The sequence below is a fragment of the Oryctolagus cuniculus genome, chromosome 6 (assembly GCF_051225735.1).
Source record: "Oryctolagus cuniculus isolate XC-2025 breed Fujian yellow rabbit chromosome 6, ASM5122573v1, whole genome shotgun sequence".
Lineage (NCBI taxonomy): Eukaryota > Metazoa > Chordata > Mammalia > Lagomorpha > Leporidae > Oryctolagus > Oryctolagus cuniculus.
This window is the reverse complement of record NC_142872.1, coordinates 125,271,365-125,285,601: the sequence shown is the minus strand read 5'-3', so window position 1 is coordinate 125,285,601 and position 14,237 is coordinate 125,271,365. Positions and strand designations below refer to the sequence as shown.

Below are 14,237 nucleotides of genomic sequence, written 5' to 3'. Positions count from 1 at the left end.
TGTAGAGGTTAAAGTAGCCACCTGCAGTGCTGGCATTTCATATGGGCACCAGTTCAAGTCCCAGCTGCTCCACTTCCAATCCAGCTCTCTGCTATGGCCTGGGAAAGCAGTAGAAGATGGCCCAAGTCCTTGGAACCTTGTCCCCATATAGGAGACCTGGAAGAAGCTTCTGGCTTCAAAACTGGGCAGATCCAGCCGTTGCAGCCATTTGGGGAGTGAATGACTTCTTCCTCCCTCCTCCCCTCCCTTTCTCTCTCTCTGTGACTCTGCCTTTCAAATAAATAAATGAATCTTAAAAAAAAAAAAAAGAGTAAAATATTTCTAACATGGAGGATAAGGATAGATTGGAACAAAGACATGAATATGGAAGAAAATGTAATTTTTTTAGGAAAAACAAAAATAGACTAATATTAGTATAGTCTTAAAGCCAAGGGGAATGACGTGTTAAAGTAGAACTAAGGATCAAAAAAAAAAAAAAAAAAGAAGAAGAAGAAGAAACTGTAGAACTGTAGAAGGATAGAATCAAATAGGTTTAGGTTTAATGTAGGAAAAAGAAAAAGTGACAGGAAAAAAAATAAATATTGTTGGTTAGTAATTAACAACAATATGAAGATATCAAGAAGTACAAAGATAGGTAAGAAGTACAACATTAAGACAGAAAGTGGTTTACAGTCAACTACACACAACAACAAAAATCTTTTTCTACACATCATCAGAACTTGAGCCTAAATGTGCACAGCATGCACAATCTCTTTACTGATATAGTAACTGAGAACCAGTTGTAATGTAAAGCAAAACACTCTTGAACCAAACATATTAAATGAAGTTCAACAATGCTGAGCATTGTCTAGTACTATTCCTCAGATGTAATGTAATAAAACGCTAAAATTTTACACTTGGGACATCAGAAAGAAAATCTGGAGGCATAATTCTATCAGCACTCTACTGAAAATAATATAAAAGTTAAGATTGTTTAGGGAGGATTTAAAAAGACCTAAGAAAAACAGTCACTTGGGAATCTGGCTTTTAAAAATATTTTAGGGGTGGGTGTTGTAGCACAGGGGTTAAGCCACAACTTGGGATGCCCACATCCTATATTGAAATGCCTCGGATCAAGTTCCACCTCCACTTCTGATCCATCTCTGCTAATGCATACCCGGAGGCAGCAGATGATGATTCAAATACTTGGGTCCCGGACAACCACATGGAAAATCCAGATGGAATTCCTGACTTCTGACTTGGCTCCTGTTCCACAGCTCCTGTTGATGTGGGCATTTGGGGACGGAACCAACGGACAGAAATCAATCTCTCACGCTCTCTGGCTCACTCTCATTCTCATTCTGACTTTCAAATAAATGAAAACAAAATAAATCAACTTTAAAAAAGTAAAATAAAAATATTTTAATTTATATTTTCTATTTATTATAACTTTTGTACTTATTGGATAAAACTAAAATTCTTTGCCAAAAGATGAAACTTCCTAATATTCCAATTTTCTCAACTTGTCAATCTGTATAAATTAGTTCATCTTTGTTTTTCAATAATAGAAGACAAGATTACAAATAATATGTCACTTGTCTGATCCATTTCTTCAACACCTATGCCAGCATTCTTTCAGGACATAATATTTCTATAATGTCTTTTTCATACCACAATTCATTTCATAAGCTCAAAAATGTAAAGATGGGATTTGCAGAATAATTATAAAAATTTATAAAGCTAAATGACAATATCATCCACCTTAAAAATATGGTCAAGCTATCTAAGGCAACTAACAAAAACAAAAAAATTAAATAAAGGTAGATAAAAATATGAGACAATAAACCAAAGAAACTCCACAGTGAACATGACATGAAACAGAACTAGGACAAGCAAATTAGATAATTTTAGGCAACGATAAGTGCTACTGTTGAGGAGGAGCTCAATATAAAGAAAACTTACAGAAGGACCAGAATCAAAAATGAAAAGATTTTGTACACTAACTCCATATTAAATAGTTACAAAATGTTGGATTAACATGCTTAAATATTCATAATTTTAAAAGGTTTTTGAATAAGATAAAATTCAAATACCATAAAAGTCACCCTTTCAAAGTATATAATCAAACTTATAAATAAGACCTTTAAATCAACACTAACTACTGAATATTTTTATCACCCCAAAAAAGATACTCTCAGAGGGGCCAGAGCTGTGGCAAAGCAAGTGAAACCTACTACCTGCAGTGACAGCATCCCACAGAGGCGCTGGATTATGTCCTAGCTGCTCCTCTTCTGATCCATCTCTCTGCTATGGCCCAGGAAAGTAGCAGAAGATGGCTCAAGTCCTTGGGCCCCTGCACCCACGTGGGAGACCCAGAAGAAGCTCCTCCAGGCTCCTGGCTCCTGGCTTCAGCTCAACTCAGTTACAGCTATTGTGATCATTTGGGGAATAAACCAGAGGATGAAAGACATCTCTCCGCCAGCCTCTCCCCACCCGTGCGCCTCTGCCTCTCTGTAACTCTGCCTTTCAAATAAATAAATAAATCTTTAAAAAAAAAAAAAAGAAGAAGAAGAAAGAAACTCATAGAGGAATGCTATCTGCAAGATGGTAAAAGAACAAGTCCCCAGTTCCAAGCCCCCTCAAAAAATCTAACTATTCACAAATATGAATATCTTTATGAATAATCTAGATTTGAGGACTGAGGCTGAAACACTCTCTTGAACTACAGAATTAAGAAAAGCCACTTTAGAAGAATAACGGGAATGGTTTTATTTTGAGTATATCACCCCTGCCCCCATGGCAGTCCAGGGCTACACAAACATTGCCCTGGGCTCACAGTTTCTACAGTGAAAAAAGAGCTGAAGCACACGTCAAACTTCTTCAACATTGTCGAGCATTTCACAGGTGTCCACTTTCTTCTCCACTTACGGTAAACGCTGGAGCTATCAGCAATGCTATATTGCCCATGGTCAGCTAAAATACACCAACCTTGCAGTTTTGCATAAGTCTTACCTAGATAGAAAGCAAGCCACCAATCACACAAATCATCAAAGCCGAGTCCTCAAGTTCACACCATCTCTAGTATCAGGCAGTGACCCTGATAAGCGATGCCCAAATACAAATACCAAACAGCAGTACAGCCCAGCCAGGTAATGCAGCCTGTATCCCTACCAAACCAGAAGCCATCGCAATGCCAGGCCAGTACTCTTCCTTGCTGTAGATCACACCCAGTGGTTTCATTAAACAGTGAAGCATAATCAGTACCCCAGCCCCAATCTCAGAGAACACACACAATGGCCAAGTACAACTGGAGAACCTGATAGCAAAATCTGCCTGTCAGTGGTCACCAAGAACTGACTATCCAGCATCCTAGGCTAAAATAAATCATGAAGGCTCATCCCCACCAAAGAGTACCTGTGAAGGCCAGAAGAGGCTGCTTTCTCACATGCACAAAAAAAACAAAGCGAATATGCAAGAATAACAGAGTCACAGAAATCTGACACCACTAACATAAACTATTAAAGTTCAAAAAATGGACCCTAAAGAAATTAAGATCTATGAAATGACTGACAAGTAATTCAGAATAATTTTCTGAAAGAAGTTCAAGTAACTATAAGAAAATACAGGGGCCAGTGCTGTGATATGGTGGGTAAAGCCACTGCTTGCAGTGTCAGAACTTCATATGGGCACCAGCTCAGGTCCCGGATGCTCCACTTCCAACGCAGCTCTCTGCAATGGCCTAGGAAAGCAGTGGAAGATGGCCTAAGTACTTGGGCCCTTGCATCCGCATGGGAGGCCCAGAAGAAGCTCTTGGTTCCTAGCTTCAGATCATCCCAGCTCCGGTCGTTGTGGTCATTTGAGAAGTGAATCAGTAGATGAAAGACCTCTCTCTTTCTCTTTCTCTCTCTCTGCCTCTGTCTCTTTGAAACTCTGTTTCAAATAAATAAATAAATATTTTTTTCAAAAGAAGATATGCCAGATTCTGTCCCAGTTGCTCCTCTTCCAGTCCGGCTCTCTGCTGTGATCTGGGAAGGCAGTGGAGGATGGCCCAAGTGTTTGGGCCCCTGCACCCACATAGGAGACCAGGACAAAGCACCTGGCTCCTGGCTTCAGATCGGCGCAGCACACCGGCCGTAGTGGCCATTTGGGAGGTGAACCAATGGAAGGAAGACCTTTCTCTCTGTCTCTCCCTCACTGTCTAACTCTGCCTGTTCGAAAAAAAAAAGAGGATACAAGTAGAAAATTAAATGAAATATGGAAAAAAATAAACAAAACTCAAAACTTTGAAAAGAAAATAGAAACTTAAAAATAGAAACCCTACAGATGATGAATATAATACATGAAATGAAAATTTCAATAGAAAGCTTCAAGAGAAGAATAAACACAACAGAAACTAAGGGAGCACTAAGACAAGATATCTGAAATTATCCAGAGCAGCAAAAACAAAAAGCAATTACAAGAACAGAGAAAGTCTATAGGAATTATGGAACATACTTAGAGAACTAACTTGCGAATAATAATAAAAGAAAAAGAGAATGAAAAGGGTCAGAAAGCATGCCTAAGAAAGTATTGAATGGAATGAATGGAAATTTCCCACGTCTGAGAAAAGATGTCAATATCCAGATATAGGAAGCTAAGAGACATCCAATCAAATTCAACTAAAAGGAGTTCATCAACACACATCATGATCAAATTACAAAAAATCAAAAACAATTTTGAATGCAATTATGGATGAGAAACAAGTCACATATAAAAAAAATCACATATAAAATAAGTAAATTTCTAGCAGAAACTCTGATGGTCAGGAAGCGTGGGATGACACAGAAAAAAGGCTAAAGGAAAAATACTGCCAACCGAGAGTACTTCATGGTGCAAAGCTCTTTTAGAAGTGAGGGAAGAGTGGGGCCAGTGCCACGGCTCACTTGGCTTATCCTCTACCTGCATGACAGCATCCCATATGGGTGCCGGGTTCTAGTTCTGGTTGTTCCTCTTCCAGTCCAGCTCTCTGCTGTGGCCCAGGAGGGCAGAAGAGGATGGCCCAAGTGCTTGGGCCCCTGCACCCTCATAGGAAACCAGGAAGAAGCACCTGGCTCCTGGCTTTGGATCGGTGCAGCGCCGGCCGTAGCAGCCATTTGGAGAGTGAACCAACGGAAGGAAGACCTTTCTCTCTGTCTCTTTCACTATCTATAACTCTACCTGTCAAATAAAAAAAAAATTTTTTTTAAGTGAGGGAAGAGTAAGAATTTTCTAAGAAAAATAAATGCTAAGGGACTTTGTCACCAATAAGCCTGATCTACAGTATTAATAAAGGGAATTCTTTAAACAGAAAGGAAAGGTTGCTAATAAATAGCATAAAGCACAACAAAATAAAAAACTCAATAGTATAGTAAATGGAAAAAGATAGTACACACAAATGGAAAATAAGAGAGCAGGGATGGAGCTGGCATGTGGCGCAGCAGGTTAACCTGCTGCTTGCAACGCAGGCATCCCATAATGGAGTTCCAGTTCTAATTCTTATTGCTCTGCTTCCAACTCAGCTCCCAGCTAACATGCCTGGGAAAGCAGTGGATGATGTCCCAGTACTTGTGCCTCTACCATCCATGTTGGAGACCCAGATGGAGTTCAAGGCTCCTGGTTTTGGCCTGGACCAGCACTGGATATTGCAGCAATTCAGGTCATAGATAGAAGATATTGCTCTGGTGTGTGTGTGTGTGTGTGTGTGTGTGTGTGTCACTCTGCCTTTCTTTTTTTTTTTTTTTTTTTTTTTTTTTTTTTTTTTTTGACAGGCAGAGTGGACAGTGAGAGAGAGAGACAGAGAGAAAGGTCTTCCTTTGCCGTTGGTTCACCCTCCAATGGCCGCCGCGGCTGGCGCGCTGCGGCCGGCGCACCGCGCTGATCCGATGGCAGGAGCCAGGAGCCAGGTGCTTTTCCTGGTCTCCCATGGGGTGCAGGGCCCAAGCACCTGGGCCATCCTCCACTGCACTCCCTGGCCACAGCAGAGGGCTGGCCTGGAAGAGGGGCAACCGGGACAGAATCCGGCGCCCCGACCGGGACTAGAACCTGGTGTGCCGGCGCCGCTAGGCGGAGGATTAGCCTAGTGAGCCGCGGCGCCGGCCCTCACTCTGCCTTTCAAATAAGTCTTTAGATAAAATCAAAAAGAGAGCAGGGGTAGTTACCCTTACATCAGATAAAACAGATTCTAAGAGAAGAATCTGTAAAAGAGTAAGATATCATTTTATAATGAAAAACTGCCAATTCATCAAGAGGATATAGAAATTGTAAAGACCGATATTCTCAATATCAGCACACCTAAATGTATAAAGGAAACATTAAATGATCCAAAGCAAGGGATACAGTGCAACACAATAATGGGAGGGGAGTTCAATACTCCACTTTCAACAAAGGCTAGAAAGATATATAGAAAAAAAAAATCAGTGATAAAACACTGAACTTTGATTACACTTGAGACCAAATGGGCCTAGCAAACATATAATAGCATCCATCCAACAGCAATAAAGCACACATTCTTCACAAGTACACAAGAAACAGTCCCCAGGATAGATTTTATGTTAGATCCAAGTCTTAACATGTAATTCATATCAAGTATTTTGTTATGAAACTAGAATTAAATAAGAGAAGAAATCTGGGAAAATACAGAAAAATGTAGAAATTAGGAACCATTTTCTTGAATAACAAATCTGTTCATTTTTTAATAAAATAAAAGGGAAATCAAAAAACGAAGGGTGAACATTTAGCCTAGTGGTTAGGATGCTTGCATCCCATACTGGAGGACCTGGGTTTGACAGCCATCTAAGGCTCCTGACTCCCAAGGCAGACCTTGGGAAGAACCAATGATAGCTCAAGTAATTGAGTTCCTGACACTCACATGGGAGACCTAGACTGAGATCCAGGCTCCCAATTTCAGCTCCCCTGGCCATTGTAGGCATTTGGAGAATATACCAACAGATGGAAACTCTCTCTTATCCTTCTCTAGCCATCTCCCTGCCTGCCAAATAGTTTAAAAAAAGTTTTAATTAAAAAATATTACCATGAATCCCACATGCATATGCAATTATGACTTCTCAATTTAAAATAATAAAATATTTAAATGTATGCTGTTTTAAGCCTCTTAGTGTGTAGTAATCTCACACACAGCAACAGACAACTTAAACAGACTTATTAAAAGTTTTCGTGTATACAGTGCTTCTAAACATAGTTTTCCAAACCTTACTGAGCTTGAAATGTACACTACAGTGAAAATTATGTGAATTTAAAAATACTTATTGATCAATATACTGGTGAATTCATAAGATCTTTTAAAAAATATTTTCAAGATTTCTAAAAACTTAAAATATACAGCCACATATGTATGCAGATAGATTTCATTTAATAATTTTCTAAAATTATGTTTTTTGTTCAAATTAAATTTTTACTTCTTAATAAACAAAAAGAAACTCAAAAGCATTCGCTTACAACTTATTCCACCTTTCCCCACCCCTAGCCACCATATATCTACTACCTGTTAGTATGAGTTTGTCTAGTCAAAGCATTTCATGTAAATGGAATCAGATTTTGTGATTTTTTTTTTTATTCCTAGCTTTTCCTACCAAGCATGATTTTTTTCATGGTCATCCATGTTATAGCATGTATCAGTTACTTTGTTCACTTTAATATCTGAATATTCCATTATATAGATATTTCACATTTTGTTTACTGACTAGTTGGCAGACACTTTATTATTCCCAATTGTGGGTATTTTAAATAAATAATGCTATGAACACTAATGTTAAAGATTTTTTGGATACAGATTTTTAATTGGGTATATAGTACAACAGTTTGAATACAAGTTGGCTTCTTAATGCATGGCAACAGTTAATCCCCAAATTGTAAAGTTAATGGTACTGCAGGGTGAAGAGCTGATCAAATTATGTTGTTGAGTAGCCATGTTTTAGATATTCAGTTATAGTAAGGATAAACTAATACATGCATTTAGGAAAAATTTTTCTGTGTCACATAATAACTCAACCTTTAACTTTCTGAAAAAATACCAAACTGTTTTAAAATGTACCATCTATTTTATTGTTAATAATTCAATAAGAATATATAAATGCCAAACAAGTAGAAAGAGGAAAATTGAGAAGAATAGCAATTGTTTCAAGTATCATAGGAAAAAAACAGTGCAAAAGGAAACAAGAAAGTTAACATTATAAAGTAAACAAACTATTATAGGAATGGTCATTTGGCCCAGCAGTAAAACTGCCACTTGGGATGCCTGAATTCACTTTCAGAGTAACTGGGTTTGAGTCACAGTTTCCCATCTCAATCCTAGCTTCCTGCTGATGCACACACTGGGAAGCAGCAGGTGTGATGGCTCAAGTACTTTTTTTTTTTTTTTTTTTTTTTTGACAGGCAGAGTGGACAGTGAGAGAGAGAGAGAGAAAGGTCTTCCTTTGCCGTTGGTTCACCCTCCAATGGCCGCCGCGGCCGGTGCGCTGCGGCCGGCCCACCACGCTGATCCGATGGGGTCTCTACTAACCACAGTGGAGAGACAAAATGAAGTCTTGCTCCCAGCTTCAACGTGGCTCAGCCCTGGCAGTTATAGGAATTTTGGGTGTGAGTTAATGGATGAGAACACTCTGATTATCTGTCTTCTTCTCTTTCTTAAATAAGGGTCAACAAAAATTTATTTTAAAAGACAATTGCACTGAATAAACTGATTGGATTTACAAGTTAAAAGATAGATTATTGGGCCTGTGCTGTGGCTTAGTGGATAAGGCTGACACTTGCAGCGCCAGTTCAAGTCCCAAATGCTCCACTTCCAATCCCATTCCCTGCTAAAGTGCCTGGAAAAGCATCAGAAGATGTCCCAAGTACTTGGGCCCCTGTATCCACTTGGGAGGCCTGAAAGAAGCTCCTGGCTCCTGCTTTGAATCGGACCAGCTACAACTGTTGGAGCAATTTGGGGAGTAAACTAGGTGATGGAAGATATCTCTCTCTCATTCCCTCTTTTCCTCCCTCCCTCTCTCTCTCCACCTCTGCCTTTCAAATAAATAAATACATCTTTTTTAAAAAGATATATTGTAAAATTCATTTAGTGATAGCCACCAATTAGAATGTCCACATCCTGTGTCATAGTGCCTATGCTTGAGTGCTGGCTCTACTGCTGATTCTAGCTTCTTCCTGTTGCACATACAGGGATACAGTAGTGATGGCTCAAGTGGTTACATCCCTGCCACCCAAGTAGGAGATTCAGATAGAATTCCAAGCTCCCAGCTGCAATGTGGCCCAGCTACAAACCAGGCTATTATGGGCATTTGGGTAGCAAACTAATGGATGCAGGAGCTTCTGCTTGTAACTCTACCTATATCTCCAATTATATGCTATTTCTAAGACAAACAATCCATAACAAGAGACAGGCTATAAGTAAAAGACTAGAAGAGAAAGTACAGACAAATACCAACCAAAAGAAAGCCAGTCGTACCTACATTAGCATGAGGAAAAAAAAGTGAGTCAAAAGAGGAACATCATACATTTAACATGAATATCAATTCAAAATGAAAACATAAATATATAAACATGCAATAAATTAGCATCAGGGGATTCAGAGACCTCCTCTTTCATAAACCCAAAGTAAAGCACCACTGGATTAAGGCAATAGATGTCTTATCACCATTCATTATGGAATCCTTAAGCCTGGCAATCAAACAGCTGTAGCATTGTATGTTACTCACTGGCTAGATCAAATAAGAGGAATATAATTACAATGAATTCTTTTATAATTTATAGTAATTCCCGATTATAGATCTTAAATTAAAAGATAAATGCATCAATTAAGAAAAAGAAAAATTATTTTAATAAATTCATGGAATAACAAAAACTAATGTTATTAAGTGTGGTTTACTTAAAATACATTCTTTAAAAACTGAATAGCTGACAAAAGTAACACGATGATTTTGAATAGATTTATACAAAAGTAAGTCTATAAGCTTTTTGCTTAAATGCCATTTGATGGACAAACTGACATCAACACAGAAAATTTAACTTTTAATAGTGAATTAACTCATATAAGGTATAATGAATATCAAAGGTATAAGATTAATGTTTTCCACAATAAAGGAAAATGTGCTTACAAAGTCTTTCACTTTACCAGCATAATCAAACAAATTTCACTTATATTTCATTTGGATATCATTTTAAATATACATATTGATTCCCTCAAAAGTCATACATATCAGGGGAAACAGTAAATTATATTAGCAGTTAATGGAAAAATAATTTTATGCAATTAAAAAACATTACCAGAAACTGATGTCATTCAGCAAAATTGAATGTATTAATTCATAACCAGGATTTTAGACATCAGCTATAAATGTCCAATTTCAAAGAAATATATTACAATTTAACTTCAGCGTGTTACACATATGGATATGAATGATAAAGTATTAGTCATTTCTAATACAAAATTTCCATATATTTGACAAGAAGATTATGCTCTTACCTATACTTTGGAAGACTTCATTCATCAAAGCTTCATTCACTGCTGAACAGCTGACATTTCCAATATGAGACCAACTTTGATAGATTGCTTGCAGCAGAAGTGTCTGTGCTCTTGTAGCTTGAATTGTAAGATTTGGAAGTTCAAATATACCTTCAGTTATAGCAATCTGAGATCTTTTAGACCTGCATAAGCAAACACAATCCTGTATAAGCAAACACAATAACAAGACAGTAAAAAGGATTTTTAAACACCACCTTAATAAATGAATTAGGATGTATGGGAAATAAGAATTTGCTTTCAAAAGATATTAAGAGGACATTAAGTCAATTAGATATGCAATTGTGCTAATGGTTTCTTTATTTTAGAAATTCATATGAGAATAATGATACAAAAATACAAGCCAGAATAAGGTTCATACACATGTATATTCTGCTCAAGCAATTATAATTTTTCAATCAAGTCAATTATCTAAAATAACAGTAGCTGCCATGGTTGAGGAACAAAGACCCATGTACTGAAGGCTTGACCTCATAATATTACATTAATGAATAATGGGATTAATGTTAATGGTTAAAGGAATAAGGGTGGAGACTTGATCCAATATGGTGTCTAGGAGGTGTGCCCAGGTCCTTAGAAGCAAGCTCTCACTAGGTGGTTCTCTTGGAAAGATGAGTTATAAAGACTGTGTTCACCTTTAGCTGCTCTGTTTCACAACTCAGAAAGTGATTGTTCCTCTATACCCAATGTGTCACTGTACTGTACTTCCACCAGTTGCCTGAACCAATGGAGCTCCCTAATTTTGGTCTTTGAAACTCCAAAAATATGAGCCAAATTATTCTTTGTTCTTAAGAAGTTTTTCTCAGATATTTTAGTTAAAGTAAAAAAAACTCTAATACATTCAACACTTACAGAGATTTTACTTGCAGATATGCATTGTTCAAATGTCTTGTACATATTAATTCACTGAATTCTCTCAGAATAACTCTGTGTGAGGCAGTAACTATCATTATATTCATTTTTCGGATGGGCACAAAACCAAGACACACACAGATAAATCCAGGAATTAAATATCATATTACTAAGTAATAAGTAATAAGTAAGTAAGAATTTAAATTCAGTGATATGGATGGAGAGTCCTCTATCCCACAAATTATCTCACAAGGATTTACGAAACATTTACAATATATCCACACCCCTCCTTGATAATAACATAAAAAATGATTTTTAAAATTTCTGTACTACAGAGTTCCCAGAACATAACACTAAAGAAAAGATAATCTCTTCAATAAAGTGTGTTGGCAAAACTGGATATACAACTTCGAAGAACGAAATGAGTTACCTCTCACTACATACAAAAATCAATTTAAATAAATTTTCCAAGTAAGAAAGCCTTAAAGGATACAATTAAATATGTCTGTGAGCAACAAGCTGATATTGAATGTTAATAAACGTACGAAGTAGAAGAAAAAAATGACAGAAATACATAGAAGAACATATTAGGATGCTACTGAGGTTTAGTCACTCCTCTGTTTCATCAACCCCACAAATCTGCACTATTTGTCATTTTCCCAACCGCATCCACACAGAGAGAATACTGGAAATCTCTTGTCTATTACCTCAAAAGCCTCTCAACTCCACTTATTCTAGCCACTGCTCTGGACATGAATTCACAGCAAACATTGTTTGGCATTGCCCAAGGCCACAGTGCAGTGTGAGCATGGTGGAAGAATCTTTGCATTCATGTATGCAGACCCTGGAAGTACAGATAATTGTTTCCCCCTTTTCACCCTCGAGCTGATAATTTTAAGTTGCATTTCACAAATCTCTGATTCAAGAAATACAGGACCTGGGAAGAACAAAGACTGAACAGTTGGACAAAGCCTCAGTGAGTTTTAGATCAATATCACAAATAGAGGTTACTGCAGTCCCAAAAGCATATAGACAAGTGACGGAAGGAAGTAGAAAAAACATTCAAGGAAATAAAGTCCAAATTTTTCTAAGTTTGAGGAAAACTATAAACCCAACAGTCTAAGAAGTTCAACATACTCCAGACAGAACAGACTTTAAAACACAACAGGGTATTCTGTATTCAAATTGCTGAAAACCAGTGTTAACATCTACAACAATTAAAGCCACAAAAACAAAAAGAGTGGGCTAGTAAATTCAGGCGACAGAATAGAATTTTAAGAATGGAATGGGGTAGATGGAATTGGAATCAACCTAAATATAGTCAGGAAAAGAAAAACAAACAAGAAGATGGGACAATAAGAAAACAAACAACAACATGACAGGCTTAAACTCTAAAACATAAATGACTATATTAAATGTTAACTGTCTAAGCATACCAATTAATAACAGAGATTATCATACTGTATTAATAAAAAATAAAATCCTAGACCAAATTCCATTCATAAAAATGCCACATTAGATACAAAGAAAACAGGTCAAAAGGAAAGAGATTGGAAAAGGAAACAGATGGAAGTAAAAAAAAATCTTATAAAAAAAGAGTCACATATAAAATTCAGGCAAAGCAGATTAAAGAACAAAGAATATTTTTAATTATAGAGGGATTTTTTTCATAGTGATTAAAGAATTAGGTTTGCATTGAATACATAATTTCAAAATATATAAAAATAGTAACAGATAAATCCCCAAACTAGCAATTTAAACAATCCTCTCTCAGTGACTGATGGACAAAATAGTTGAAACTCAATAAAGATTAAAAATATCGACACTGCCAGTCAAACTGGCCTGACACTTCTAGAACACCTCCCAACAACCGCAGAATAAACATTAATCAAGACACTATATTCTGGGCCACAAAACAACTATCAATAACATTGAAAAGACTAAAGTCACACAGACAGCATATGCTAATAACAATGTATTTAATCTACAGTCTAGTAATTTAAAGATATCTAGAGAGCCCACTGATACTGGAATTAAATAAAGAAAATATAATTAGAAATACAGTCAGGAACACAGTAGATAAAATTCAGAAATTCACACAAAATTAAATTTTTGAAATAATTTTAGAAAAGGAGTTTGATAAAGGGCAATCCAAAATAACATAATCAGTGTTCCTGTAGAAAAAGAACAAAAAAACTAGCAATTATGCCTAAAAACCTGATTTATATCTACAAAGAACAGTGTATCACAGAAAATACTGACTGATTATTATCCCACAAAAGTTTAAACTCCAAGAAAAATAAAGAGAAAAAATCCATGGGCATTCATGTAAACAAGAAACATGGAAGCACCACAATTTCTCCCTAATTTCCCTATTTTATATTTTTCATATAATCCTCCCTAACCTAGTCTATATACACAGTCAATTTAGGTATACGACTCAACTTTAGAAGATATAAAGGCCGGCGCCGTGGCTCACTAGGCTAATCCTCCGCCTTGCAGCGCCGGCACACCGGGTTCTAGTCCCAGTCGGGACGCCGGATTCTGTCCCGGTTGCCCCTCTTCCAGGCCAGCTCTCTGCTGTGGCCAGGGAGTGCAATGGAGGATGGCCCAAGTGCTTGGGCCCTGCACCCCATGGGAGACCAGGAGAAGCACCTGGCTCCTGCCATCGGATCAGCGCGGTGCGCCGGCCACAGTGCGCCGGCTGCAGCGGCCACTGGAGGGTGAGCCAACATCAAAGGAAGACCTTTCTCTCTGTCTCTCTCTCTCACTGTCCACTCTGCCTGTCAAAAAAAAAAAAAGATATAAAGAAAATGGAGTGTTTAGCCTAACAGGTAAGAGGGTAAGAGGT

General features: G+C 37.4%; 1 protein-coding gene across 18 annotated transcripts in view; it reads right to left on the bottom strand.

Annotated features, from left to right (window-relative positions):
- VPS13B (vacuolar protein sorting 13 homolog B) overlaps nucleotides 1-14,237 on the bottom strand; it is a 779,033-nt gene that overhangs the window by 624,614 nt on the left and 140,182 nt on the right. For all 18 annotated transcript variants that reach the window (XM_089336373.1, XM_089336374.1, XM_051844658.3 and 15 more), the window contains one exon: nucleotides 10,478-10,659. In XM_089336373.1, coding sequence (XP_089192499.1) covers nucleotides 10,478-10,659 — 182 coding nt within the window. The remainder of the gene's footprint in view (nucleotides 1-10,477; nucleotides 10,660-14,237) is intronic.